The 25,760-nt window shown below is 39.6% G+C and overlaps 1 protein-coding gene across 1 annotated transcript in view; it reads right to left on the bottom strand.

The window, feature by feature from the left end:
• PDE11A (phosphodiesterase 11A) overlaps positions 1–25,760 on the bottom strand; it is a 376,450-nt gene that overhangs the window by 156,417 nt on the left and 194,273 nt on the right. The window contains exons 7-9 of the mRNA XM_055308352.1: positions 20,428–20,503; positions 17,506–17,573; positions 16,674–16,766 (exon numbers count right to left, since the gene is read on the bottom strand). Of these exons, the coding sequence (XP_055164327.1) occupies positions 16,674–16,766; positions 17,506–17,573; positions 20,428–20,503 (237 nt within the window). The remainder of the gene's footprint in view (positions 1–16,673; positions 16,767–17,505; positions 17,574–20,427; positions 20,504–25,760) is intronic.

Genomic DNA, 25,760 nt, shown 5'->3' with positions numbered 1-25,760 from the left:
TCATTAGAAAAGAACAGACAGGCCAGAAATGGATTGACACGTAGATAGTCATTTGCTTTTCAGCAAAGGTGCCAAAGTGATCCAATGGAGAAAAAACTTTTTAAATAAATGGGACATATAATAAAATGAACCTTAACTGCTACCACATATGAAAATTATTAAGATGGACCATAGAGCCAAATGTAAAAGCTAAAACCATAAAGCTTTTAGATGAAAACATAGGAAATATATTCTTGATCTGTGGGAATGCAAATATATCTTATATCACAGAAAGCAATAACCTTAAAACTAAAAGAAATGACAAAGTAGACTTTATCAAAACTAAAAACATCTGCTCATCAAAACACACTATGAAGAAAATGAATGAGTGAGATACAAATTTGGAGAAAACATTTACAATTCATATATATCTGACCAACAATCAATATCCAGGATATACAGAATTACCACTCAGTGATACAAAGGCAAGCAATTCAATTAAAAGTGGGCAGAAATTTGGGAGTTCACAAAAGATATGTGAGTGGTAAATAAACACATGAAAAAATATACAACATTATTAGTCATCAGGGAAATTAAAATTAAAACCACAATAAAATATCATTACATATTTACTGAAATGGCTAGAATTAAAAACAACAATGGCACTAAATCTTGATGAGACTGAAACAATGAAAACTTTCATAGTTACTGGGCAGGAAAGTACAATGAATGGTACACCACATCGGAAGAAAAATGTATCTGACATTTTCATATAAAACTAATATACACGGTGCCTTGGTGGTTCGGTTGGTTAAGCGTCTAACTCTTGGTTTTGGCTCAGGTTGTGAACTCATGGATTGTGAGATGGAGCCCTGTGTTGGGCTCTGTGCTCAGTGGGGAGTCAGTTTGAGGATTCTCTCCCTCTGCCCCTCCCCTCACTGGCACTCTCTTTCTGTCTCTCTCTCTAAAATAAATAAATCTGTAAAAAATCTAAATATACACTGGCCTTTAGATTTAGTAATTCTAATACCAGGTATTAGCCCAAGAGAAATAAAAGCATATATTTACAAAAATAATTTTTACAAAAATGTTCCTAGCAGATTTATTCATATCACTCCAAATTGGAAATAGTCTGTGTATTGATCAAGGGGAGAATGGATAAACAAATTGTGGTATAATTCCTCAATGAAATACTAATCAGTTAAAAGGAACAAACTTATATACATACTCAATATGGGTGACTTTCAAATGTATTATGGTGTTTGAAGAAGCATTAAACAAAAGATTTCATTTTGTATAATTTAATGTATGTGAAATTCTAGAATGGGTAAAATCAATCTATGATGGAAAAATCAGAACAGTGGTTATCTCTAGGGGTGGTAGTGAGTGTCTCTGGGAAGAGGCATGAGGGAACACTTTCTGCACTTGTGACATATCAAGATATATTTCTTAGAAATAACAAAATTGCTGTTTTAAAGCTATTAAGTTTTGAGTGGTTTGAAAGACACAGCTAGGATACCAAAACAAAATCTATGTCTAAATAAGTATTGTAAATAGCTATAGTAGTACTGAAATATATGAGTAGCACTTTTGAAAAAATAACTGCAGTGTGTAAATGTAATAGTTTGCTCATGGTCATGTAATTAAAATCCTGTAATACATAAACAAAACCAGGCAACTGCAGGTAAAAGTATACAATTCATTTTCCTACATAGTGACAGGTTAAAAGATACTGCTTTCTTTTTGTCCTTATTAATTAGAGAAATATTGATTAAAAAATGCTTTTGTAGAAGACAAAGTGCCCACTTCATTGGGGTAAAAAAAAAATCAAGCAAAATATAACCCACGTAGTAAAACTCAGAAAAAGCAAAAATTAAGAAAGTAAAAACTCAGGGAGAAAAAGATAACATGTAAAACCAAATCTTTCATCAACAACAAAGGTTCTCAAGTTGAATTTAAATACTGTATTCAGATGTATGTAGTTTATAAGAAATATGCCTAAAACCCAAAATAAAATGAAAATGTTATAATCAGTGAGAAATAAAGTTACATTAGATTTAAGAGAACATCAAGAATGATGGCAGATTTTTCACTAGTAACAGTGGAAACCAGAAGACAGTAATATCTTAAAAGGGTTGAAAGAAAAAAATGTTGCCAACCCAAATGATAAGGTAGTTAGTTCTAGGCACTGGTTACTACCGATTTTGATTTCTTCTCATAAAAATCCTCTACTTCTTTTATCACTTAAATTTGCAGGTGATGGGAGCCACTGATGTCTTTAGAGGCAGATATGATCAGTAATTGCATTTTAGGAAAATAAACCTGTATGTTGAGTGTACTATGGGTGAGGAAAGAAGAAACCAGAGCCAAGAAATCAGCTTGGATAAGTAGAATTAATACAGGGAAGAGAAAATAGAAATCTGAACCTTGAAAATGGAGATATTGTAGGAACAAAACTGACCAGGACTGGCAAGGGTCTGATGTGAAAAGCCAGGGCAAGAAGTTAAAGATAAATTACTGTAAATGAAAACATCATATGGGTATTCTGTTAATAACGTATTTTTTTTTACGTATTTGTTTTTTAATGGAGATTTTAATTGCTAGATTTGCTAAGTCTGAACTTTTGGAGGTACATACAAGAACCAAGAGTTAGCCAGAATAAAATTCTAAAGCTTCTAAGAGAGAGGAAAGTATGAACTCGGTGTTGGTGATGATCTCTCCTCTATCATTTGCGATTTTATCATTTGGGCCCTTTCTCTTTGCTTTTTGACAAGTATGGCTATGGGTCTAATGCTTTCATTAATTCTTTTGAAGGATGAGCTCTTAGTTCTGTTTGTCTGTTATACTGTTTTTTTTTTATTTGTTTCTACTATTTATTTCTGCTCTAATCTTTATTATTTCCTTTCTTCTGGCTTTATGCTGTATTTGCTGTTCCTTTTCTAGCTCCTTTAGGTGTAAGATTAGGATGTATATTTGAGACTTTTCTTGCTTCTTGAGGTAGGCCTATAGTGCAATATACTTCCTTCTAAGGACAAGGACTGCCTTTGCTGCATCCCAATGGTTTTGAGATGTCGTGCTCATTTTCATTTGCTTCCATGCATTAAAAAAAATTCTTCTTTAATTTCCTGGCTAACTGATTCATTATTTAGTAGGACGTTCTTTAACCTCCATATATTTAAGCTCTTTCCAAATTTCTTCTTGTGATTGACTTCAGTTTCAAAGTGTTGTGGTCTGATATTGATCTTTTGTACTTGTTGAGGTTGATTTGTGACCCAGAGTGTGATCTATTCTGGAGAATATTCCATGTGCACTAGAGAAGAATGTGTGTTCTGCTGCTTTAGGATGAAATGTTCTGAATATCTCTGTTAAGTCCATCTGGTCCAGTGTGTCATTCAAAGCCATTGTTTCCTTGTCGATTTCCTGCTTAGTAAGTGAGGCATTAAAGTCCCTTACTATTATTGTATTATCATCAATGAGTTTCTTTATGTTTATTTTTAATGGACTTATATATTTGGGTGCTCCCAAGTTGGGGGCATGAATATTTACAATTGTTGGATCTTCTTGATAGGCCCTTAATTATGAAATAATGCCCTTTTTCATCTCTTGTTACAGTCTTCATTTTAAAAATCAGTTTGTCTGATATAAGTATGGCTAATCCAGCTTACTTTTGACATTCATTAGCATGATAGATGGTTCTCCATCCCCTCACTTTCAATCTGCAGGTGTCTTTAGGTCTAACATGAATCTCTTGTAGTCAGCATACAGATGGATTTTTTTTCATCCATTCTGGTACCCTGTCTTTTGATTGGTGCATTTAGTCCATTTGCATTCAGAGTGATTATTGAGAGATACGAATTCAGTGCCTCTGTGTTATCTGTAGAGTTGGTATTTCTGGTGATATTCTCTAGTCTTTTCTAGCTTTTGTTGCTTTTGGTCTTTTTCTTTCCACTCAAAGAGTCTCCCTTAAAGTTTCTTGCAGGGCTGGTTTAGTGGTTACCTTCTCCTTCTGTTTTTGTTTGTCTGGGAAACTCTTTATCTCTCCTATTTTGAATGACAGTCTTGCTGGATGAAGAATTCTTAGCTGCATATTTTTCCCATTCAGTACATTAAATATTTCCTGCCACTCTCTTCTGGTCTGTCAAGTCTCTGTGGACAGATCTGCTGCAAACCTTATCTGTCTTCCCTTGCAGGTTAAGGATCTTTTTTTACGTTGCTTCTTTCAATATTCTTTCCTTGTCTATATTTTGAAAATTTGACTATGATATGCCTTGGCAGTGGCTGGCTTTTGTTGAATTTACTGGGGGTTCTCTATGCTTCTTGGATTTTGATGTCTGTGTTCTTCCCCAGATTAGGAAAGATTTCAGCTATAATTTGTTCAAATAAACCTTCTGCTCCTTTATCTCTCTCTTCATCCTTTGGGACTCCTATGATATGAATGTTAATACATTTTACTGAGTCTCTGAGTTCTCTAAGAACTTGTGGTCCATTACCTTTCTTTCCCTCTTCTTTTCAGCTTCATTATTTTCCATGATTTTATCTTCTATATCACTGATTCGCTTCTCTGATTCGCCCATCCTCATTTTTATGGCCTCCATTTGTGTTTGCATCTTGGTTATAGCATTTCTAATTTCAGCCTAGCTAGATTTTAGTTCCTTTAATCTCTGTGTTAAGGGATTCTCTAGTGTCTTCTATGCTTTTTTCAAGCCCAATCAGTATCCTTATAATTGTTGTTTTAAATTCTAGTTCAGACATCTTATGCTTATGTTGGTTAAATCCTGGCCATGAGTTCTACCTCATGTTCTTTCATTTGGGGTGAATTCCTTCATCTCATCATTTTGTCCAGAAAAGAAAAGAAGAAAGAAAAAAGAACAGCAAAACAAACAACAAAATAAAGAAAAAAAAAAAAAGGAAAAAAGAAAAAGGGAGGAAAATCCCCCAAACCAAGAAAAACAGAAACAAAAAACAAGAAAAAAACAAAACAAAACAATGACAACAACAAAAAACTGATCTTGGGTGGATTTTGATCTGCTTCTTAAAAGAACCTAGATCCCAAAATAAAAAATAAGATAAAATGAAAGTAGACAAAAATATATATGAAAAGTATATATATAAGTATATATAAATAAAAAATATATAAATATATATAAATAAAAATATATATAGATCAAAAAATAATTTAAGTCAAAAGGAATTGGAAAATATAAGAAAATATATGAAAAATAATAAAAATAAAAGAAAGAATAAAAGTAAAAAGGATGCTATTTCCCCTAGAGCTGAAGCTTTACAGCACTATATGATCAGTAAATTTGATGGGAGCTAGTTGTGCTGTTCTTCTAGGGGAAGGGCCTGCTGCGCTGATTCTCAGGGAGACTCGGTTCAGCAGAAATGCGTCTCCAGGTCATAGGGGGCGGGGGTTTGGGGGTGTGGGGTGTGGGGTGTGGGGTGTGTGTGTGTGTGTACAAGGCTCCAGCCTCCACTAGGTGGTGCTGTTTTGCTCCCTGAAGGCTTTTCAGGACTGATGAGCCGGAGGAACCGGCTGCACCCTGCTCTCTGGCCTCAGAGCGGAAAGTTGGGGACCCAGAAGTGCAGTCAGTCACTGTACTTGTTTCCCTGCTCTGTCTGAACCCTGCCTTCACCTGCCCATGGCTGAGCCTTTTTAGGCTCAGGTATGTGACCGAGTTTCCACACTCCGAACTTGAGGGGCGCCCAAGGCGGGGACCCACACTGTTCCTCCCGGGGGAGGGTCTCACCAGGCTTGCTAGCCTATCCCAGGAACGTGGCCCCACGACCGTGTGGTTTGCAGTTCATAGCAGGAAGCTGGCACCAAGACCTGCTGCTGTCTGCAGGCTTGGCCTGTGCCTGGGAACGGCTCAGCACCTTGGAGCCGCCCATTGTTCCGGGACCCAGGGGATCCTCAGACCACCCTGGCACTCCTGCGATCCCGTCCCTCTTTGCCAACCGAGCACCTTTACACCAGGCAGTCCCCCATTGTAGTGAACTTAAAAGTTCAGATTTTGCATTTCTAATACTCTGCGGTAGCCTCTGTAGTAAGCAGGCTCCCTCCCTGCCAAGGCATCCACGGCTATGTCTCCCCCAAGAGAACTAATGCACCTCGTAACTTCCAAAAGGTGGTGGCTTTTCTACTTGCAGACTTGCAGGTTTTTTTTTAAAAAAGGTTTTATTTCTTTGAGAGAGAGAACGAGCAGGGGGAGGGGCTGAGGGAGAAGCAGAGTCCCCACTGAGCAGGGAGCCCAACATGGGGCTTGATCCCAGGACCCTGGATCAGGACTTGAGCCAAAGGAAGACACTTAACCCACTGAGCCACCCAGGGGCCCCTGTAGGCTTGCAGTTTTTATTCTCTCAGACCTCCAATTGACTTCTCAGGTGATCAGGATTATTTGGTAACTATCCAGCTGTGTTCGAGGGCCTGGACAAGCTCAGGGTCCTCCTACTCCTCTGCCATCTTTTTTTTTTTTAATTTTTATTTATTTATGATAGTCACAGAGAGAGAGAGAGGCAGAGACATAGGCAGAGGGAGAAGCAGGCTCCATGCACCAGGAGCCCGACGTGGGATTCGATCCCGGGTCTCCAGGATCGTGCCCTGGGCCAAAGGCAGGCGCCAAACCGCTGCGCCACCCAGGGATCCCTCCTCTGCCATCTTAACTCGTCTTGAGAAAGCGTGAACTAGGAATACACGTTGGAGGTCACCTGGTTGGAGATGGCAGCTGAAGCCAGGTGAGCAGCTGAAATTGCTCAGGGAAAAAGTATGTACAGAAAATAGGAGCAAATAGATCAGATGACTCAGCTTTGAAGAATATTAGAAAGAGGGGTCAACAGAGGAAATAAATGATGAAAGGCCAGAAAAGACACACATATAGGGCCACAGAAATGAAACAAGGATATAGTAGAAACTACGGAAAGTAGGAAAATTTCTAGAATTATGACTCATCTGTCTCTAAACAAAAAAAAAATTTTAGTATAAACAAAAAGATTTTTAAAAATACTTCTGTGACCATAATTAACTACTGCAGATTTTATTGAGATAAAAAAAAAAAAACAAAACAGAACCCAAAACCATATATACTTCCTCATTGCTAGCTCAAGGAAATGCCCCACAGGGGCAGCTGCCTAGAATTTGCAGAATTCATTTACAGAATTATAAACTGGCAATCACAGCCATCACAGATATTTCATAATACTATATCCTAAATTTGCAAAAATGAATGCTTACAGAAGCTATTGGCAAGTTACCAAATGCTAGATACCAATTCCGTATAAAATTAGGTTTGAAACTAGGTTCATTCATTCATAAATAAACAAATAACATAATTAAGCAAATATTTATTGACTACCTACTGTGTGTCAGGTATTCTAAGCACTGGAATAGAAACTGTTTCTCCCTTTACTAAAGAAAATGGAATATATAACAGTTATGTGTAAAATTCTAGTAAATGTCCTGGTGAGTAGTTTAATACTAAAATTGCTGCCCTATTCCTTTTTTTTTTTTTTTTTTAAGGTTCATCCATCTCTGCTCTGCATCCTGGTCTCTCCTATGGCCATGAAATAAAGTAGTTATTTTCAGGCTAGTAACCACAGTGGACTGGTTATTTTCGTTCTGATTGGAGGAATAGTTAACAGCGTGGACAAATAAGAAAGGATAAGGATGGAGAATGAGAACTAAGCATAAGTGTTCACTGATAATCTTCTAGATGACTTCTCAAAAGACAGGTGAGAAGGGAAACCATTAGAAGGGATCACAGGATGAATGGGTATTTAAAGCAAGGAGGAGATGAAACCTCACCTCATTTTATCTTCTATCTTTAATCTACTTCAACAAAACTTTATAAAGGAAGCACTAATGTCCAATAAATACTGTGCTTGCCTTTTGTGAAAGAAAGACTTGGAGAAATTATCTCCCAAGTCCCTCTAGACGCTCCCTCTATACAAGTGATTCTTAACTTGCACTGTGCATTAGAATCACCAGGAGAAGGTTTTTTTTTAATTTTTAAAAATTTTTATTTATTTATGATAGTCACACACACACAGAGAGAGAGAGGCAGAGACACAGGCAGAGGGAGAAGCAGGCTCCATGCACCGGGAGCCCGACGTGGGATTCGATCCCGGGTCTCCAGGATCGCACCCTGGGCCAAAGGCAGGCGCTAAACCGCTGTGCCACCCAGGGATCCCCAGGAGAAGGTTTTATAAACACACTCAGTCCCTACGTCCAGAGATTGTGATTCAATTGATCTGGGAAAAGGCTCAGGAATCAACATTTTTGAAAAGCCCCCCTGTTGATTCTAATTTGTGAGGTGTACTAAAATACCCAGAAAACCCAACCGGCATGTCATCATTAGCCCTTTCTTTGGGCAACATAAAGAAGTGAAAAGTGGGAGCCCACACTATCTGTTTAATTGGTCTTTCCTGTACCTTACATCTAAAGGAGAAGTTCAAGAATGTTGGCATGATTATTCTCTTAGGGCCTTTTAGAAAGCCACTAATTATTTGATCATAATTTATTAACTAGCTCAGTAAGAGCCGAGAATTTTCACAAAGAACAGTTTCCAAAGGTTGTTTGTTTTAAAAGCAGCTTAAGAGGTAGTAGTGTCTACAATGGGGATCTCATGATGACGTAACCATTTCAGGGGAGTAGTTAATTTGGGTTTCCTTTTTCTCCTTGCTACAAAAGAAGCGTTTACACAATGCAACAAGTTTTCAGTAAAGAAGATTTTCCAAATGGGAACAATTCCACTGCTGCTGAGTGTTGCATTTGGCCTTGTGATTTGAATGTGCAAATAAACAAGGATCTTCCAAGGGTAGACATTTATCATTTAGATAATCACTGGATCTTTGCTGGACAGTAACCTGGTCTGGAAAGTCATTTTGGTAGATAATAGCATGTTTAAATGGGACTGTTTCTGTCTAACTTTATAGTTGAGAACAGCAGATACTACATTCTAAAGGGAGGTGCTAGGCTAGCTAGGCTACCAATACAGGACTTGGAAAGAAGATGCCCCAAACTACTTCTGCTACCTTCAAGCTAAGGTGCTCATTCCCCATCTCTGCATAGTATGAGACAAAGGGAAACAGTTCATGAGAGGAATATTGAAAATCTTTTATTTAGGGTTTTTTTGAGGGTTCCTTCCAGAAAACCACATGTAGAACCTAATGTGTATGTCCCCAGAGTGTGGTGTGGGAACAGACTAGTTACTGATTCATGATTAAAAATCTGAAGGTTAGTAGGCAAGAGCAGAGGGCTGCTTTGTGCAACCTAATGGTCCAAAATTCAAGACATGTGACTGCCCACGGGCCAAAGGGACCCATGAAGGATAACCAGGTTTAAAAGGACTCTGACCATTGAAGCAATGAATGGATGAACAAAATATGGTATATATTTGCAGTGGAATATCATTCAGCCTTAAAAAATGAGATTCTGATACAAGATACAACATGAATGAATCTTAAAGACATTATGCTAAATGAAATAAGGCAGCCACAAAGGGACAAATACCAAATGATTCTGCTTACATGCTTACATATCTAGTGGAGTCAAGTTCATAGACATAAAGTAGAAGAGTGGTTGCCAAGGGCTGAAGAGGGGAATAAGGAGTTAGTGTTTCATGGGCAGTTTTATTTTGGGGAGAACAAACAGTTCTGGAGATGGATAATGGTGATGATTGCGCAACACTGCTAATGCACTAAACGCCAGTGAACTGTACATTTAAAAATGGTAAACTTTATGTTGTGTTTATTTGACCACAATAAATAAAAGGGAAAACCAAAAATAGATCCTAAGAAAGAGGACTTCCTGAAGGAGTGAGATGAGCTGAGCAGAGGGGGAGTCTGTATGGGTCACTGGAAACCAGGGCCTGAGAGAGGATTATACCTGTCAGTCAGGATAGGTAAACCCACATCAGGGACTATCAACAGGAGATTCCCAGGCCCTGGAATTCTCTGAAGAATTCATGAAAGCAACTCATAATAAAAAGAGAATGTTGGTGCTCCTTGACATAGAGGGCCTTGAAACCAGATTAGGACAGCACCAGTCGTGTAAGAGTTTGCTTTTGATCCTACTTCCCTCTTGCTCCCTATACCTGTCTTAGGAGGGAGGTGAAGTGAAGAAGAGTAGAGAAGCTCATTGGGACCCTCTTCTACCATAGGCTTCTAGTCCCAGGGAAAAGGAGGAGCTCAGAGGCTCCTCAACACCTGAGTATGTCAGAAGAGCCACGGAGGAGAGCCAGGGAGTTCATCCAAGAGCACAGAAGATTGGTCAAGAGGGGAGGTCTACGAGGAAGAGGAATGAAAAAGAACGAAGTGGCATTCTGTGGGCATCCTATGACTCTAGTTGTGTCAACTGCCCAGTAAAAGAAAATATTCTTGGAGCTTAGGAGAATCCATATGGCTGAATCATCTCTTTCATTTCTCTCCTTCTTCTTTATCTTCAGGAAGCCAGGTTGGCTCATTAATCATCATCTAAGGAAACAGCCCAGGGCAGATGGTATCTGGGATGAGCTCTCCCCCAAAATAAATAAATAGAATCACTTGGCACTCATGACCTATAAAGGAAAAAGGGAATGGAATTCGGTGCTGTGCTATGAAAGTCTGAGGCCAGCAAGACTGCTACTGGTGGCGGCTGGCTCTTCCAGCATGGCCCATGCTTTTCCCATTTGGACTGTTGACACAGCGGACCAAAACACTCATCTGTGGCTGCATGCATTCATTTATTCAATATGCTTTGGTTGAGTACCACTATATAAACCACCAAAAGGAATAAAGAATAGATGGGACATGATCACATACTTTAATGTACACACGTTCTAGCAGAGGAAAACAAACTCACAATGAACCATAATCTAAGAACAAAGAGAGGAACAAGTAAGCATAGGATTAGAAGACTTATAGGAAAGATGACATTTGAATGACGGAACAACTTTGAGGGGAGAGAGAATCATCGGAACAGAGAATAACTGAAGTGGAGAGGATGTTAAAGCTCAGATGGCAGATGAATGGATAAAGAAGATGTGGTTTATGTATACAATGGAATATTACTCAGCCATTAGAAACGACAAATACCCACCATTTGCTTCAACGTGGATGGAACTGGAGGGTATTATGCTGAGTGAAGTAAGTCAATCGGAGAAGGAACAGTGTATGTTCTCATTCATTTGGGGAATATGAATAATAGTGAAGGGGAATATAAGGGAAGGGAGAAGAAATGTGTGGGAGATATCAGAAAGGGACACAGAACATAAAGACTTCTAACTCTGGGAAATGAACTAGGGGTGGTGGAAGGGGAGGAGGGCGGGGGGTGGGGGTGAATGGGTGACGGGCACGGAGGGGGACACTTGACGGGATGAGCACTGGGTGTTATTCTGTATGTTGGTAAATTGAACACCAATAAAAATTAATTTATAAAAAAAAAAAAGCTCAGATGGCAGAGGCGCAGGTGGCTGATTTGTAGACTATGATGTAGCTGAGTTTGTAAGTAGCACAGAATACTCTGAAAAGAAAATTATTACCAGGGGTAGGAAGACAGTGTGGTGTGAGCTTTCAAAGGGCCCCAAAGGCCAGGAAGTTTGTACTCTGATAGGTAATGGGGGAGTAATTTAGGATCTGTGAGTGGGTGAGTGATGCAATCTGAAATATGGTCTGGGAAGAACAGATAGATGGCTGTTACAATTGTTCAGTCAAGAGGTAATGAAGCCCATAAGTGGGACGCTGCTATGGCGATGGGAAGGGAGGGAATGGATGGGAGAAGCTTTGGGGAAGTAGAATAAATGGGGCTTGGCTCCTGAATACACATCCCCTTTCTGCACCCACTGTTTGACCCTCATCCCTCCACTCCTCTGATCATAGAAGGGTATATGATGTTCCTTAATACACTGACTTATATTTTCTGGAAAATTTCTCATCAGTATCAGGCAAGGCTTCTTCTGCATTTTCTATGAAAGACACCCCAAAGGACAATTCTTGGTGTTCAACACAAAGAAGTAATATTCTTTTTTTTTCAAAGAAGTAATATTCGGGTTTACATTCATATTGTATTTTCTCTGTATTCTGGACTTCCAGATGACGTTTCCCCCTTTTAGCATAGGATTCTTTTTTATACTCAGAAAATGTGAACATACATGAGTACACTTCCTGCGAAGTTCCTGGCACTCTGGCAGAATGGAAATCAGGATAATAAAATTAAAGTTATTAAAAATGATAGTAAATTTCTTTCTTTGTTCCTTTATTCAGCTTTGAGAGCATTTCTGCTCTCTAAGAATCTTAGAATATTAGTTTTATATATTTGGGAAAAAGAACTTTAACAATAGAATTCTATAACTAAATTAAGAGAAATTTAAAAAAGCTATCATCAAAATCGTAGTGTTTTATAAATCAATTTTTTAAAAGATTTTATTTATTTATTCATGAGAGACACACAGAGAGAGGCAGAGACATAGAAAGAGGGAGGGGCAGGCTCCTCACAGGGAGTCTGATGTGGGACTGGATCCTGGGACTGGGATCACGCCCTGAGCCAGAGGCAGATACTCAACCACTGAGCCACTCAAAAGTCCCTATAATTCAATTGTTAAACAAAATCCAGACAATGTATCAGCCACTTCATTTCATAAAGGCCAGAAAAGAAGGTTCTTCTATCTTATGTTCACATTGCTCTTTTTTGCATTTATGGATTAGATTAAAATGAACTGAAGTTGCTGGTATCTGGCAACAGGGAAGGTACCCCTAGCCTGACAGGTGTTTTGGGGAGGCTTTGCTCTTGGTGATGTATAGCTTTTGAAGACCTGCATAACTACTTTGGAGTTGGGAAATTTTGGATTACGTCCCCTGGACTTTTCTGTAGAGACATACAGGGCGACAACCGGAGCTACAGACAATGGGCCTGCATTAAGTGAGTGGTAGGGAGCAGGGGTGAGCTGTGGCACACTGGAGCACAGCAGCTGCAACACTGCTGGGATGCTCAGCGGTGGAACACAAGGCATGCTGAGTATCTAGGAAATTAGGGATCTGTTTTCAGCTCAATTTCAAGCAGGAAATTATCTTCCTCATTAAAAGAAACAAAAAAATTATACCTCTTCCCTGGCCCCTCAATCAGCACAGTTTTATGGCAACTCTTGGGCTGAGCATGCAGGACTCAATGCAGATGAAGGGGCAGCAAGTGCTCCAGTTAACAGAACAGCTAGCTTTTATGAAGTGCTTACTGTAAACAAACACACCCTAAGCACTTTCCCTGCATTGTTTTATTTAACTGTTTAAACTGTTATCAAGCCCATTTGACATGAAAAAACTGAGAATGAGAAGTTCAATAGCTTGTCCAAGATCCAAAGCAACTGAATCTGATTCAGTCCTAACTAGACTGATCAGACCCATGCCAAAGACAAAGTTCTAAGTCTTCTCCCCACATCGCCTCTGGCTGAAATAAAGCCAGCAGCCTCCTTCTGCAGGGGATATCGATGCAGAGCAAGATGTGCCTTCATAGTGTACAAGTGAGCTCTGAATATTTCAGCACGCATAAGAAGTAGCCTTCTCAGAGAACAGGGAAAATACTTTCAGATAATGCACCAAGGTGGTATTTTTTATTAAAAATGCCCGGTGGGGCACCTGGGTGGCTCAGTTGTCTGCCTTTGGCTCAGGTCATGATCTTGGGGTCCTGGGATGGAGCCCCGCATTTGGGCTCCTTGCTCAGTGGGGAGTCTGTCCCTCTCCCTCTGTTCCTTCCCCGCTTCGGGCGCTCTCTCTCAAATAAATAAATAAAATCCCCCTAAAATAAAAATAAAACTGCCTGGGAGAAAGGATTTTTAAAAGACAAGAGAATGTTGTGCTGTCTCCCAAGAGTCTCCTGAACACGCAGGAAGAAATGTATTCACATTACCTCTCTAGGCCACGAAATATGCGTGCTCACTTTCTGGGGGAGGGAAAGGCTTCTAGGGTGGTTATTATCACTGGGAGCTGTGGGATGGATTATTTCCCTTCACTCTTGTTGCTACCTGAAAAAAAAACACACACACACTGCAAAAAAGTGATAGGAATGGGAAAGCTACATTTAGACAAAGATATTGTGCAAGATGAAGCAGAAAAAAACTGAAGAGAGTAAGTAAAAATGAGACAACATAAGGAACCTGTCCAGGTCCAAGTAGGGAATCTTCCCTTAGCCACACTGGAGAAAGAGAAGATGGTCATCCCAGGTCCTTGGGGAGGAAGGACCGAGATGACATAAGGATAGCAATGCATGTGGTTCTGTCCCTTCTGGCTTGTGTGTCCTCTCTTTCTCTCCTCAGTTATTGTGGCTGCTGTTATTATTAGTATCATCATTATTATTTTACCTTAAAACATTTGCTGGATTATTTATATTCCTATAAAGTAGCTTAAATCCTTTACTGGAATAGGCTAGTTATAAATACATAAATAAAAATATTTACATAAAATTATATTATTCACATGCATCTATAGTATTTATAAATACATAAATTAAAAATATATATATATTCATTCAAAAGTTAATGTATACTATAGGATATGTAGACCTCATTCCAGAGTTTGGGTTTAGTAGCTCTCAACAAATCTTTTATCTTCATAAAGCCCCGTGATAAGAAATCTTTCCCGATATTCTTGCACATGGATTCTTGGGTGAGGACGTGGGTTGGATGTCCCCCCCACCTCCACCATTAGAGGTCAGAGTTGGTATCCAGTGAGGTAGGGGTTGAGCCGAGGGGGTGGTGCAAAACCAAGATGGTGGCACCAGAGTTGTGACTGGGCAAGCACAAAGAACATACAACCACACATACAAGCAACTTCTGAAAGGCTGAGATTGCCAAGAGGCCCAGACTTGGGCTAGGTATTTGGAAGTGCAGTAATAATTTTTGTGTGTGAGGACAGAAGGTATCTGAGTTACACAAACAAGAGAGTGTTCACTATGAATCCAAAGGAGAGTTCATGGTGAGTTGACTGCGGCTATATTAGCACTTCCTAGGTACAGGAAATGTGGCTCCTTGGGGCAGGTGGGGACTAGGCCATGATGCCACTGAGAGTACTGCCTCTCCTTGGTGAATAGCAGCTTGTGCTCAACCCACTGATTTCACTCCCTTCTAATAGACTGAAGATGCACAAGGAGGCAGGTGAGGAGTGTGAATGTGGGTATATGGGAGATGTTCTGTGCATGTGAAGTATAACATGATAGTATGAACTAGAGTTTGTATTGGACTAGTGTCTAGTGTGTCCTTTTTACAGTTGCAGAAACTACAGCTGGCTGAGGCAACTCTCTGGAGGTCAAAATTTGAAGATGGTGAAAGAGTCATGACAACATTCCTGTTCCAAATTCCTGTCCTTTGCTCTTTCTCACAATCTACAGTGATTTCTGGTAATAAACATATTACTGCAAATAATAATGTAAGATTATTTCTGTAACTTTATTGATGGGGTATTAAAATCTTCTCATGTATCATCTCATTTAATTCTCACAATTGAGGTGAATGACAGAGCAAGGATGTGAAAATTCTGCACACAGATCTTAACACTTTATTAGTGATTCTTAGTGGGTGCATATTTACAGTTCACCTGTTTATTAATTCACCCTGCAGATACTATTTTTTATTCCTTATTATAAAGATATTACATATAAAGGAAGCAGGACTCAGAGAAAGAGCCAGAAAAAAAAATCCCTTTCATTAGGCAGGGGAATCCCTTTCTTCCATTCTTCCTTCCTCCTTCCCTCCCTCCAACCAAAAACCACTTAATAAATGCCTTCTCTGTGCTAAGTGCCTTGGTAGGCACTAGGAATAAGATTATAAAAAAGATAAAATCCTTGTGCTTCTGGAGTTCATGGTCCAGTTAAGGGTAGAAGAGTCTGTAGGTAGAGAACTAATTTTACGTCTTTAAACCTTAAATCAGAGTACTGCAGGGATCCCTATGTTGCTGGCTTATCCTATCCCTTGGTTTTGTTTCTACCGGTATCTTGTTTGGTACACAGGATATTTTGTATTATACTACGCAGTTCTAGATGATGTCATATGTTATGTGATATTTTATCTGCCCTACTTAGTATTTCACAGACATGAAAAGAATCTTTGATAATAGCTACAGACCAGAAGTTGAAGAAAACAACAGGTCTTGGGTCAAAACAAGCTAGGGTTCAGGGGAGAACTATTGTTTTAGGGCTTAGTCTGAGGGGAAGTGCAGTTTAGGTCTGGGAAATAGGTTGGAGTTCTTGGTGGGAGGTGTGCGTGTTTGTGGCAGGGGAGCTGGATGATGACAGGAGCAGCTTTCTCCACCTGGGTCACATATCTTCATAGTGAAGTTTTCCTTTATGGTGACAAAAGTTGTGAATTTCCAGACTACCTATACATATTCAAAATAAGTTCATAATGCATTTAAAATAGTAAAGAATTCTTTTTGCTTCATCGCTTTTAATAAATGTAACACATAAAATCTATATCTAACTATACAACCTATGGATGGCCTTCAAGGAATCTGTGAACTCCCCAAAACTGTATGCAAAATTATATGCATCTGCGCATTGTTCTAGAGAGGGTCTGTGGCTTTCGTCAAATTCAAACACATGACTCTAAAATAATGAAAGCCCAATGAATAGGTAATTAAGAAAATTGAGAAATTAAGCCTCATAACAAGGACTTTTTTTCCTCTCATATATAATTAGGGCTTTTTAGCATATGATTCGGACACAAATACTGACTTACGTCAAGAGCCACGGACTGCTTGGCCCAGGATTTCTTCACTTGATCGTACATAATTGTGTTGTTGATGCCCAGGCCACAGAAGATGACAAAAGCCTAGAAAAGAGAAAGCCTGCTAATTAAAGATTGCAATAACTCACTGGTATAATCTAATTTGAAAGCAGGCAGTTATCAGAAATGGGTCTGAAAATATAATTTTATTGTACACAAAGGCAGGCCTTAGGGAAATATGCACATTAAGATTCTTAATTACTACTGTCATGTAACAACTTTATAGCTCACATTGCACATGAGAAAAAATTAATAATTTAATGTCATTATGGAGAAACAATTTTATAAATTTAAAAACATATTTACAGTCTTACCAAATATGTTCTTAATTTATTTGGGTCGTGGACTGATTTTAGTAATTCCATTGCATTTAACTAAAGCACCCTCTTTTAGTGACTAGGCTATAAAATATTTTGGTGTGGAAACCAAATGAGCGTACTCATGAGGTAAATGTTAAGAGGAAGGAAGGTAGACTTAGAACCAGTTAGTAAAGAAGCTGTGAGGTATTCTGGGCTAGAGAAAAATAATTGTGGGGTTTCCATGTTGGCTACCTTTGTGGGTGCAAAGTTTGCAAGGATGCCTGTTCAAGGCCAATCTTTCCAGCTAGAGGGCAGACTAGAATAATGGGAAGCTTGAAAACATGGGAGGCAACGGCTGTACAGGCCGCAGAGTTGCTGGAGGTCTCACAACTATAGATTTTCTCCTGACAGATTTTGGCAAGCTGCGACCAGGAGACCATTGGTGACTCAACTCTAACCTTTGGTTCACAAATTTATTTTCTTACCTCAAAAAGTCGTTGATCTGCATCATCAAAAGCTTTCCCGTCAAGTTTATTTAACACTTGAGCCACTCCTGTGGGAAGAATTTGGTTTACGTAGTCATTTTTAGCACTGGACTCTGTATTAGAACATAACAAAGCCCCGCTGCCTCGATACCTCCCCGAGGTGACAACCTCCCTCAGTTCAAGCTTCAGTCCCCAGTGTCTGCTGTCTCTGCGAGGGCAGACCTGAGGTGCACAGCGATGCAGTCTGTCTTCAAGGCTGTGATATCCAAACCACATCACAGGGAGGATTGGAGTTTTATCAACAATCAGTCTGATTCCTTAAAGCGGTTTTCAAGATGACTGTGCACAGTACCTCTGGTATACCTGACACACGTATACATGCATATGCACATATATGCATTACATAGATCGCTGGGTATTAATAACTGTGTGAATATACATATATGTGTATAGGTGTATATATATATTATACACACATATTATATATATATACTTTTTTATGTTTTTAACATCCTGAACACAGTACTTGAATGAGGCAGGATGGCATCGTGATTAATAACGTGGGCTCTGGTGTCATACTGTCTCAGTTCACATTTCAACTCCACCATCAGCTGTTATCTTGAACAAGTTACCTAACTTTTTTAGCACTGAAATAATGGGGACTAAAATATTGGCTAGTGGGCACCTGGGTGGCTCAGTGGTTGAGCATCCACCTTTGGCTCAGGTCATGATCCTGGGGTCCTGGGATTGAATCCCACATCTGGCTCCGCGCGGGGAGCCTGCTTTTCTCTCTGCCTATGTCTCTGCCTTTCTCTCTGTGTCTCTCATGAATTAAAAAAGAATAAAGATGTTGACTAGCTCAGAGGGTTATGAAGATTAAATGAGACCGTGTTTGAATGTTTTAAAGCATATTGCGCCACACTGAGTGAACATTCAAGGAATGCTGGGGATTATGAGGCAGCTAACCTTCAGAGCAAAGTTAGCTCTGCTGCCCGCTACTGATGGGGTACATACAGTTTTAACAAACTTAATTCATACATACTTCTTTCCAAAGTTCATTTCCAGCATTGTACCAGATGTTTTGGGGCAAGATTCTCAAAACATACAATTCTAACCACAAAAACTGAACAATCTTGAGAAACATTCCCCTGTGGCCCCATTTAGTACAAACAAAAAAGGAGCTGTAATTCTAAAGCTTCTAAAGCATGCCTGTATTTTTTAAGATCTCTAACTTCCCTTTAGAGAGGTAAGTCATCATAGGCTAGAAGACATATTTAACAGAACACAAATCTTTTAGCATGTAATAGGCAAACAGCAGCCTTAATTCTGAAAGAATTACAGATGTTTACTGCTGGGAATGAAAGCTAGGACCGTATTTGAGATTGCCATTGGACATCAACAGATAGCACATGGTGTTTCTTATGCACTTTCTCTTTTTTTAAAACTCAAGTATGTTTAAAAATCTATACATGATGTGGGGTGCCTGGGTGGCTCAGTGGCTGAGCATCCACCTTTGGCTCGGGCCTTGATTCTGGGGTCCTGGGTAGGAGTCCTGCATCGGGCTCCCCGCCGGGAGCCTGCTTCTCCCTCTGCCTATGTCTCTGCCTCTCTCTCTGTGTCTCTCATGAATAAATAAACAAAAAAACAAAAAAACCTGTATACATGATGCAATTCAATGCTTTGTACTAGGGCCTCAAATTCCCAAATCTAAGAACATTCTTGATGTTCATTAATGTACCAATATTTGTCTGCAAAATAAGCAAACTGATGAAAAAAATTGTTACAGTTCAAGTCCTGACAATATTTACATAATACTAAATCCTTTGATAAGTAGCAGTGCCTTACAGTTTAACAGGCAATGCTAGGGGAAAGCAAAGAGAGGCAAATAGATACACTGGTTACCGTATGTCTCATAGAAAATAAAAAGCAACACGTTTTAATTATGTTTCAATAGTCTTCACTAATGCCTCCACTCTTTATGAGTTCTCTACTTTAACACTGACATCTTTCTTGGGTTTGATACTTTCCTGACTGAGATTTTGAGGGGAGGGAAAGGAGCAAAGGAGGGGGAAAATCTTGAAAGCTGCTTTGGCCCCCAATTCCATTATTCTGAGTCAAGTGTAACCTATTTCAGAATCATCCAGACAGAAAGATATGTGCTCAGTATGTGTCTAATAATGTACACTCTTCTTCCCCTGCATCTTGTACACCACAGATGTAAACCTACAGATGTACTAGGAACATCGGTATAGCAGTGAAGATGCCTGATTTTTAATCCTGATCCTGCTGCTAACATTCTGTGACTTTACCCTGGTCTTCCTGAGATTCCCCCCACCTCACCTCAATTTCCACAAGGTAAGATAAGAGAGTTCTATTAGTTGATTTCTGAGATCCCCTCCAACTTCAAAATTACTGGTCCTTGGTTAAAAGGATAAACATTTGTTCATTGTTCTGGTTCATGTTGATTCATCAGGACTCTGAGACTCATCAGGAGTCTGCACTTAGGAGATGATTTAAGAGAATGAGACATAAGTTGAGGAGTCTTGGACATAAAAGAGTGGAGCAGGTAACACTTCTTGGCTTTTTTTGCTAAGATCAAGTGTAAAAGGGGTAAGCAGGTAAAAAAGATAGGGTGTATTTTAAAGTAATTTGTCTCTTTCTTTTAAAAAAGAAGTTTGTGCTGGGGCGCCTGAGTGGCACAGTTGGCTAAGCATCCGACTCTTGGTTTCAGCTCAGGTTGTGATCTCAGAGCCATGACTGAGCCTTGCGTCAGGCTCCACGCTCAGCATGGAGTCTACTTAAATTTCTCTCTCTCTCCTTCCATCCCTCCATTGCCCTCCCCCCAACCCTCTACCCCCACTCTCTCTCAAATAAAAAAAAAGAAAAAAGAAAAAAAATTGAATTATTTACATAATGTCTTACCAATTATTTGGTGGTTGCTATTCCAAATAGGGACACATAGAACAGATCTTATATGAAATCCCGATATCTGGTCAGCCTAGGGTATAAGAAAATAGTTAATTAAAATTAAACATTATTTACCCATTTCTGACTTACAGCTTGCTACTCTTCATAACAGACATTTAAAAATAACTTTTAAAAAGACACATTATAATCTATTTTTTAATGCATACAGTCACTTGTCTCTTTTAATTTAAAGCATCACAAGGAGTTCAAGCCCCAACCAAATATGAATTGATCAAACAACCAACACTACCTCCCCCAATCCCTGCAGCTGCAGAGAGCTAGATGTAAAACTCTTGATCATGCTCCTACCACCAGACAAAAATCTGGCAACTATTTTTGCCCTGAGTATTTAAAACATCTTAATTAAACCAGTAGTCAATATTTCTCTTTGATTGGGCACATGTGTTAGTAAAAGTGCTTTGAGCCTATAATGCTGCCATATATATATACATATGTATATGTACTTTTAATTCTCTCTCTCTCTCTCTGTCTCTCTCTCTCTATATATATATATATATATATAGCTTTTAGACAGAGTATATGCACACTCAAACAGGGGTGGGGGGTTGGGGGAAAGAGGGAGAGAGAATCTTTAGCAGGCTCCACACCCAGCGGGGCTCGATCTCATGATCCTGAGATCATGACCTGAGCCAAAATCAAGAGTTGGACACTTAACTGACTGAGCTATGCAGGTGCTCCAATACTCTATATTTTAAACATCACTAATTTACTATATATATTATAATATATAAAAATTTGGAGTTGCAAAAATATATGATAAATGTAGGGTTTTTTTTTTAAAGATTTTATTTATTTATTCATGAGAGACACGGAGAAAGAGAGAGAGGCAGAGACACAGGCAGAGGGAGAAGCAGGCTCCATGCAGGGAGCCCGATGTGGGACTTGATCCCGGGTCTCCAGGATCACACCCCGGGCTGAAGGCGGCGCTAAACCGCTAAGCCACAGGGGCTGCCCATGGTAGGGGTTCTGAGATCCTCTTTCTGTACTCTAGGAGACTGTCAGATGATATATTTAAAATAAGAAAGGTATAAGTACTAGGATCAAAAACCATCATTCAGTAATAAGCTCTACTGAATATTAAAGCCAGTGGTCCATATCTAACCGTTAGATAAGAACTACTAATGACTGATAGAGTGTTGGTGAGTTCATATGACTTTGATTTCTAGTGAGAAAGGTCAACTTGCCATCCAAATACAATAGGAAAAAAAAGATATCAAAGTTTTAGATCATAGTTATTGGGGGTAAAAAGGTACTTTTAGATTTTTAAATGTTCATTTTAGGACTTAAGAGCCATATATTTTAAACATTTAAAATTGGAAGTTAATTTACACACTTAAATTTTATGTTTGGATTGTTTTGGTTTTCCTCTGAGAAATTAATTTTCCAGATATCTTCTATTCTTGATGCTGGTAAGTAAATCTCTTTTTTAAAAGTCCTTTTTGGAAAAAAAAAAAAGAAGCCCTTTTTTAGTTTTGTTCAAGAAATCTCTCCCTACTCCTATTTCACGAAGATATCCTCTCATTCTTTTCCTAGAATCTTTATTGTTTGCGCTTTCACATTTAGATTTGCAATCAAACTGAAAATGATTTGTGAGAATTGTGTGAGCTAAAGTCAAGACTCTTCCATCTATTTATTTACTACCTCCTATGCACCAGACACATTGCTGGGCTTTGAGGATATAAAAATGAATTTAAACAGTTGCATGAAGAGCTCACAGTGTAGTTAAGATAAAATGAGTGTCCAAATAAAGCGTGTTCAAAATACTATGGAAAAGCCAGCAACTGACTCTGTTTAGAAAAATCAAGAGCGGATTTAGATCCTTACGAGTGGGTCTTCAAGGACAGGGATGGCCCGATGATGCTGAGCTCACATTCACTTGATATGCACTTCCTGTCAGCACCTGATTCAGCACCTTCACATGCATCATCTCATATATTTATTAAAACAACCCTGCAGGTAGGTACTGTTAACTTCCTCCCTCTTAGGTAAGACTCAGAGAGATTAACTGCTTTGAACGTGGAGAGACTTCTTTAAAGGAAGTCAGACAATAACAGACAGGTCCATCAGTTATCTTCCAAAAGAAACAAAGTAGTTTTCTTTCTCTCCCTCAGGCTAAGGTCTGACTTACAGCAAGCTAGAGTGCGCGAAGAGGAGGAGGTTGATTTTACAGACATCTGGGAGGTATAGGCCACAGATTTGGGCCAGCCAGAGCAGTACTAGAATGTTCGGGCCTGCTTGGTTTTGCTGAGGGTCATACACAGGCGTGCATAGTCCTGGGCCAGCACTGAGGGGAGGCTCAGTTGCCTCTGCGACTCCGGGACAGCTGTACCTCCACTCTAACCTCTCCCAGGAGATCTGCAGCAGCTGAGGAAAGAGGTCACAGTGCAAGAAGACAAGGAACGTGCAATGAGTGGGTGAAAAAGGGAGACAGCTTGAGAGGCTGGTGGTGAGAAAAACAAACCTCAGGCTGTTTATCAGTGAAACATGAGAGAATTTGGTTTACCAAAAATTACTGTAGTTCCCCCAAAGAATGTTCTATTCTGGGGAGGTAAGGGTATTCTAGGGGAGGTTCTCTCATCCTTGTTGAAGATAACATGGATGTTTCTGGTTTAAGTAAGAGTGGCTGGAGTTCCCCAATGTGGGGAACACAGGACGTTTGAGGGATATTATTTTGGGTTCAAGTTACAGTGGAGATGGCAGTGGGAGAGAACGAGGAGCTGAGGCACTCATCTTGGAGTCATCAGCCTCTGGTCTGAACTGAGTAAAAGCACCATGGAAGAACTTGTCCAAGGAAAAGACAAAAGAGGATGAAAATTGAACTGAGCTGGGGTGGGGGACACATGGTATTTTGGGTAGAAAGAGGAAGCTGGGGTCAGTGACAGGGATGGAAAAGAACTCCAAAGCTCATATCTCAAAGTTTGTGCATTTCTAATGTGTGGACAGGTTGCTACAACCTTTCTGGAAACAGATTTATTGATGTGTATCCAGAGTCCAAAACATAGAAATACCCTTTGACCCACCAATTCCTGTGCCTAGAAATTTATTCTATGGCAATTATTATAGCTCACACAAAAGTTTAAATATAAAGGGGTAAACCATAGATAGCATTGCTAATGATAATGATATATTAGAAATAACCTGAGTACTCAACTGGAAGGAGTTGGTTAAGTAAAGCATAGCACATCTATACAATGCAGTATCATCATCCATCTAATTTAAATCACGCTATGGAGGAATATTTGTTAATGTGGAAGATTTTCTTTTATTTTTTTTAAAGATTTAATTTATTTATTAATGAGAGACATAGAGAGAGGCAGAGACACAGGCAGAGGTATAAGCAGGCTCCATGCAGGGAGCCTGAGAGGGAACTTGATCCCAGGACTTCGGGATCACACCCTGGGCTGAAGGCAGGTGCTCAACCACTGAGTCATCCAGACATGAAGATTTTAATGTACTAAGTGATAATAGTGTGGGGACACTCCATGGGTTTTGACAACTGCATAATGACATGCATCTACCATTATGGTATCCAGAGCAGCTTCACTGCCCCTCACATCCTCCCTGTTCCTCCATCCCCGCTCAGCTCTGGTACACTTCTCCCCCCGTCCCCCAGCTTTATGGAGATAGAATTGACAAAATTATAACACGTTCAATGTGTATAACATGATGGTTTGATATGTGTATACACTGTGAAAGAATTCTGCCCCTGGGAGTTTTTAAATGACTGTTTCTGCTTTCCACATTTTGGATAATAAATTCCTTGTATGCAAGGGGAAAAGTTATTTTCTAAATAGGACTAAAGTGGAACAACAGTGTCAAATTTTGCAGAAGAGTTGAGTGGGATAAGCACCAAAAAGTGGTTATTGGATTTAGCAACACAGGAGGATAACTGAAGGCAAAGACAGTCAAGGCAGGAAGGGATGGGATGAAGAACAGAAGTCAAGTGGTTAGTTCTGGAGGAGAGGAGGGCTACTCCGAGAGAGCAGAGCTACACTGGTCCAAAGCTGGGGGCTTGTGTGGGCTGCGTGCGAGAGGACAGGAGGGGCAACAGAGAATGTGGAGAATGTCTTTAAATCATCCCCACTGTGCAGAGGGAAGAAGTGAAGCTGGCACTAACTGGCTATGAAAACAGGGAAGAGAGAGCTGGTAATGGTCAGCATGCGTGTTGAGCCCAGCCCGACGGGAGAGAGGGAGGAGGAAGGATAGCAGAGTATTATGGGAGTGAATTTTTTTTTTTAATTTTAGCATCATTAAGGCAATCCCCCCACTTGTCTATCTGTGGCAATGCTGTTGTTTCTGGAAAAGTGAAACTAATCCGAGTTAGTTAATATGACCATATGAAATGGCAAAGACTGGAAGCATATCTCATTCTCTGCAGGGGCCAAAGGAAAAGAGATGAGGCCCATCAGGGGAGAATCCCAAACAAGGGTGAAGAGGAATAACAAAGTATGAAGGAAAGAATCATCTTCGTTAGTTGGATAACCTCAGGTCTTCAGATCATATGTCAATGGAGCTCAAAAATGTCTATTGGCCCCAACCAAGGCACCGAAACTCTCTTTGTCTTGATTTTTGCCATCGATATTTATCTGGGGCACACCAGGATGTTAACACCTGCTGTCTCTAGATTTTGGCATTATAGCAGATTCTCATCTTTTGTCCTTTGTGCTTTTTCTTATTTTCCAAGTTGTTTTGAAAGAATTTATGTGTGAAAGGGTTTCAAAATTTGTAAGGTGTTTTGCAAATGTAAATATTACTAATATTGAGAGGAAGAGCTGCCCCCAAATATCTGCCCCACTGTTCCACAAGGTTCCTGCTTGATCATTCTTAGTTTAAAACCCACATTTTAGAGTCTCAAATGTTAGACCATGTGAGACTAAGCAGCCTTTCTAGGAGGCTAACAGTTAAAATAAACATATTATCGAGGGGTGACTACTTCTTTCCAATTGAAGATGCATATAGCTAAAAATTCTGTCTCGCCTTTGTCTTCATTAGATCTTTTCAATTAATGGACCTACTTGGAGCCACCCAAACACGCTTGTCATATTTTCTAGCCTCTCAAAGGTGGTCAGTGAAAATGTGGTTAAATGAATCGGTGGTACTCTAACACTATTCTTTAATATCCAATGTGTTTCCTTTCCCTACAAAGATATGTACAATTTCAGCAAAAATTTATTTTTTAAAGATTTTATTTATTTATTTGAGAGAGAGTGAATGAGAGAGAGAGCATGAGTGAGGGGAGGGGCAGAGGGAGAAGCAGACCCCCTGCT

The sequence above is a fragment of the Nyctereutes procyonoides genome, unplaced genomic scaffold, assembly GCF_905146905.1.
Source record: "Nyctereutes procyonoides isolate TBG_1078 unplaced genomic scaffold, NYPRO_anot_genome, whole genome shotgun sequence".
Classification (NCBI taxonomy): domain Eukaryota; kingdom Metazoa; phylum Chordata; class Mammalia; order Carnivora; family Canidae; genus Nyctereutes; species Nyctereutes procyonoides.
This window is presented reverse-complemented; position numbering and strand designations above follow the sequence as displayed.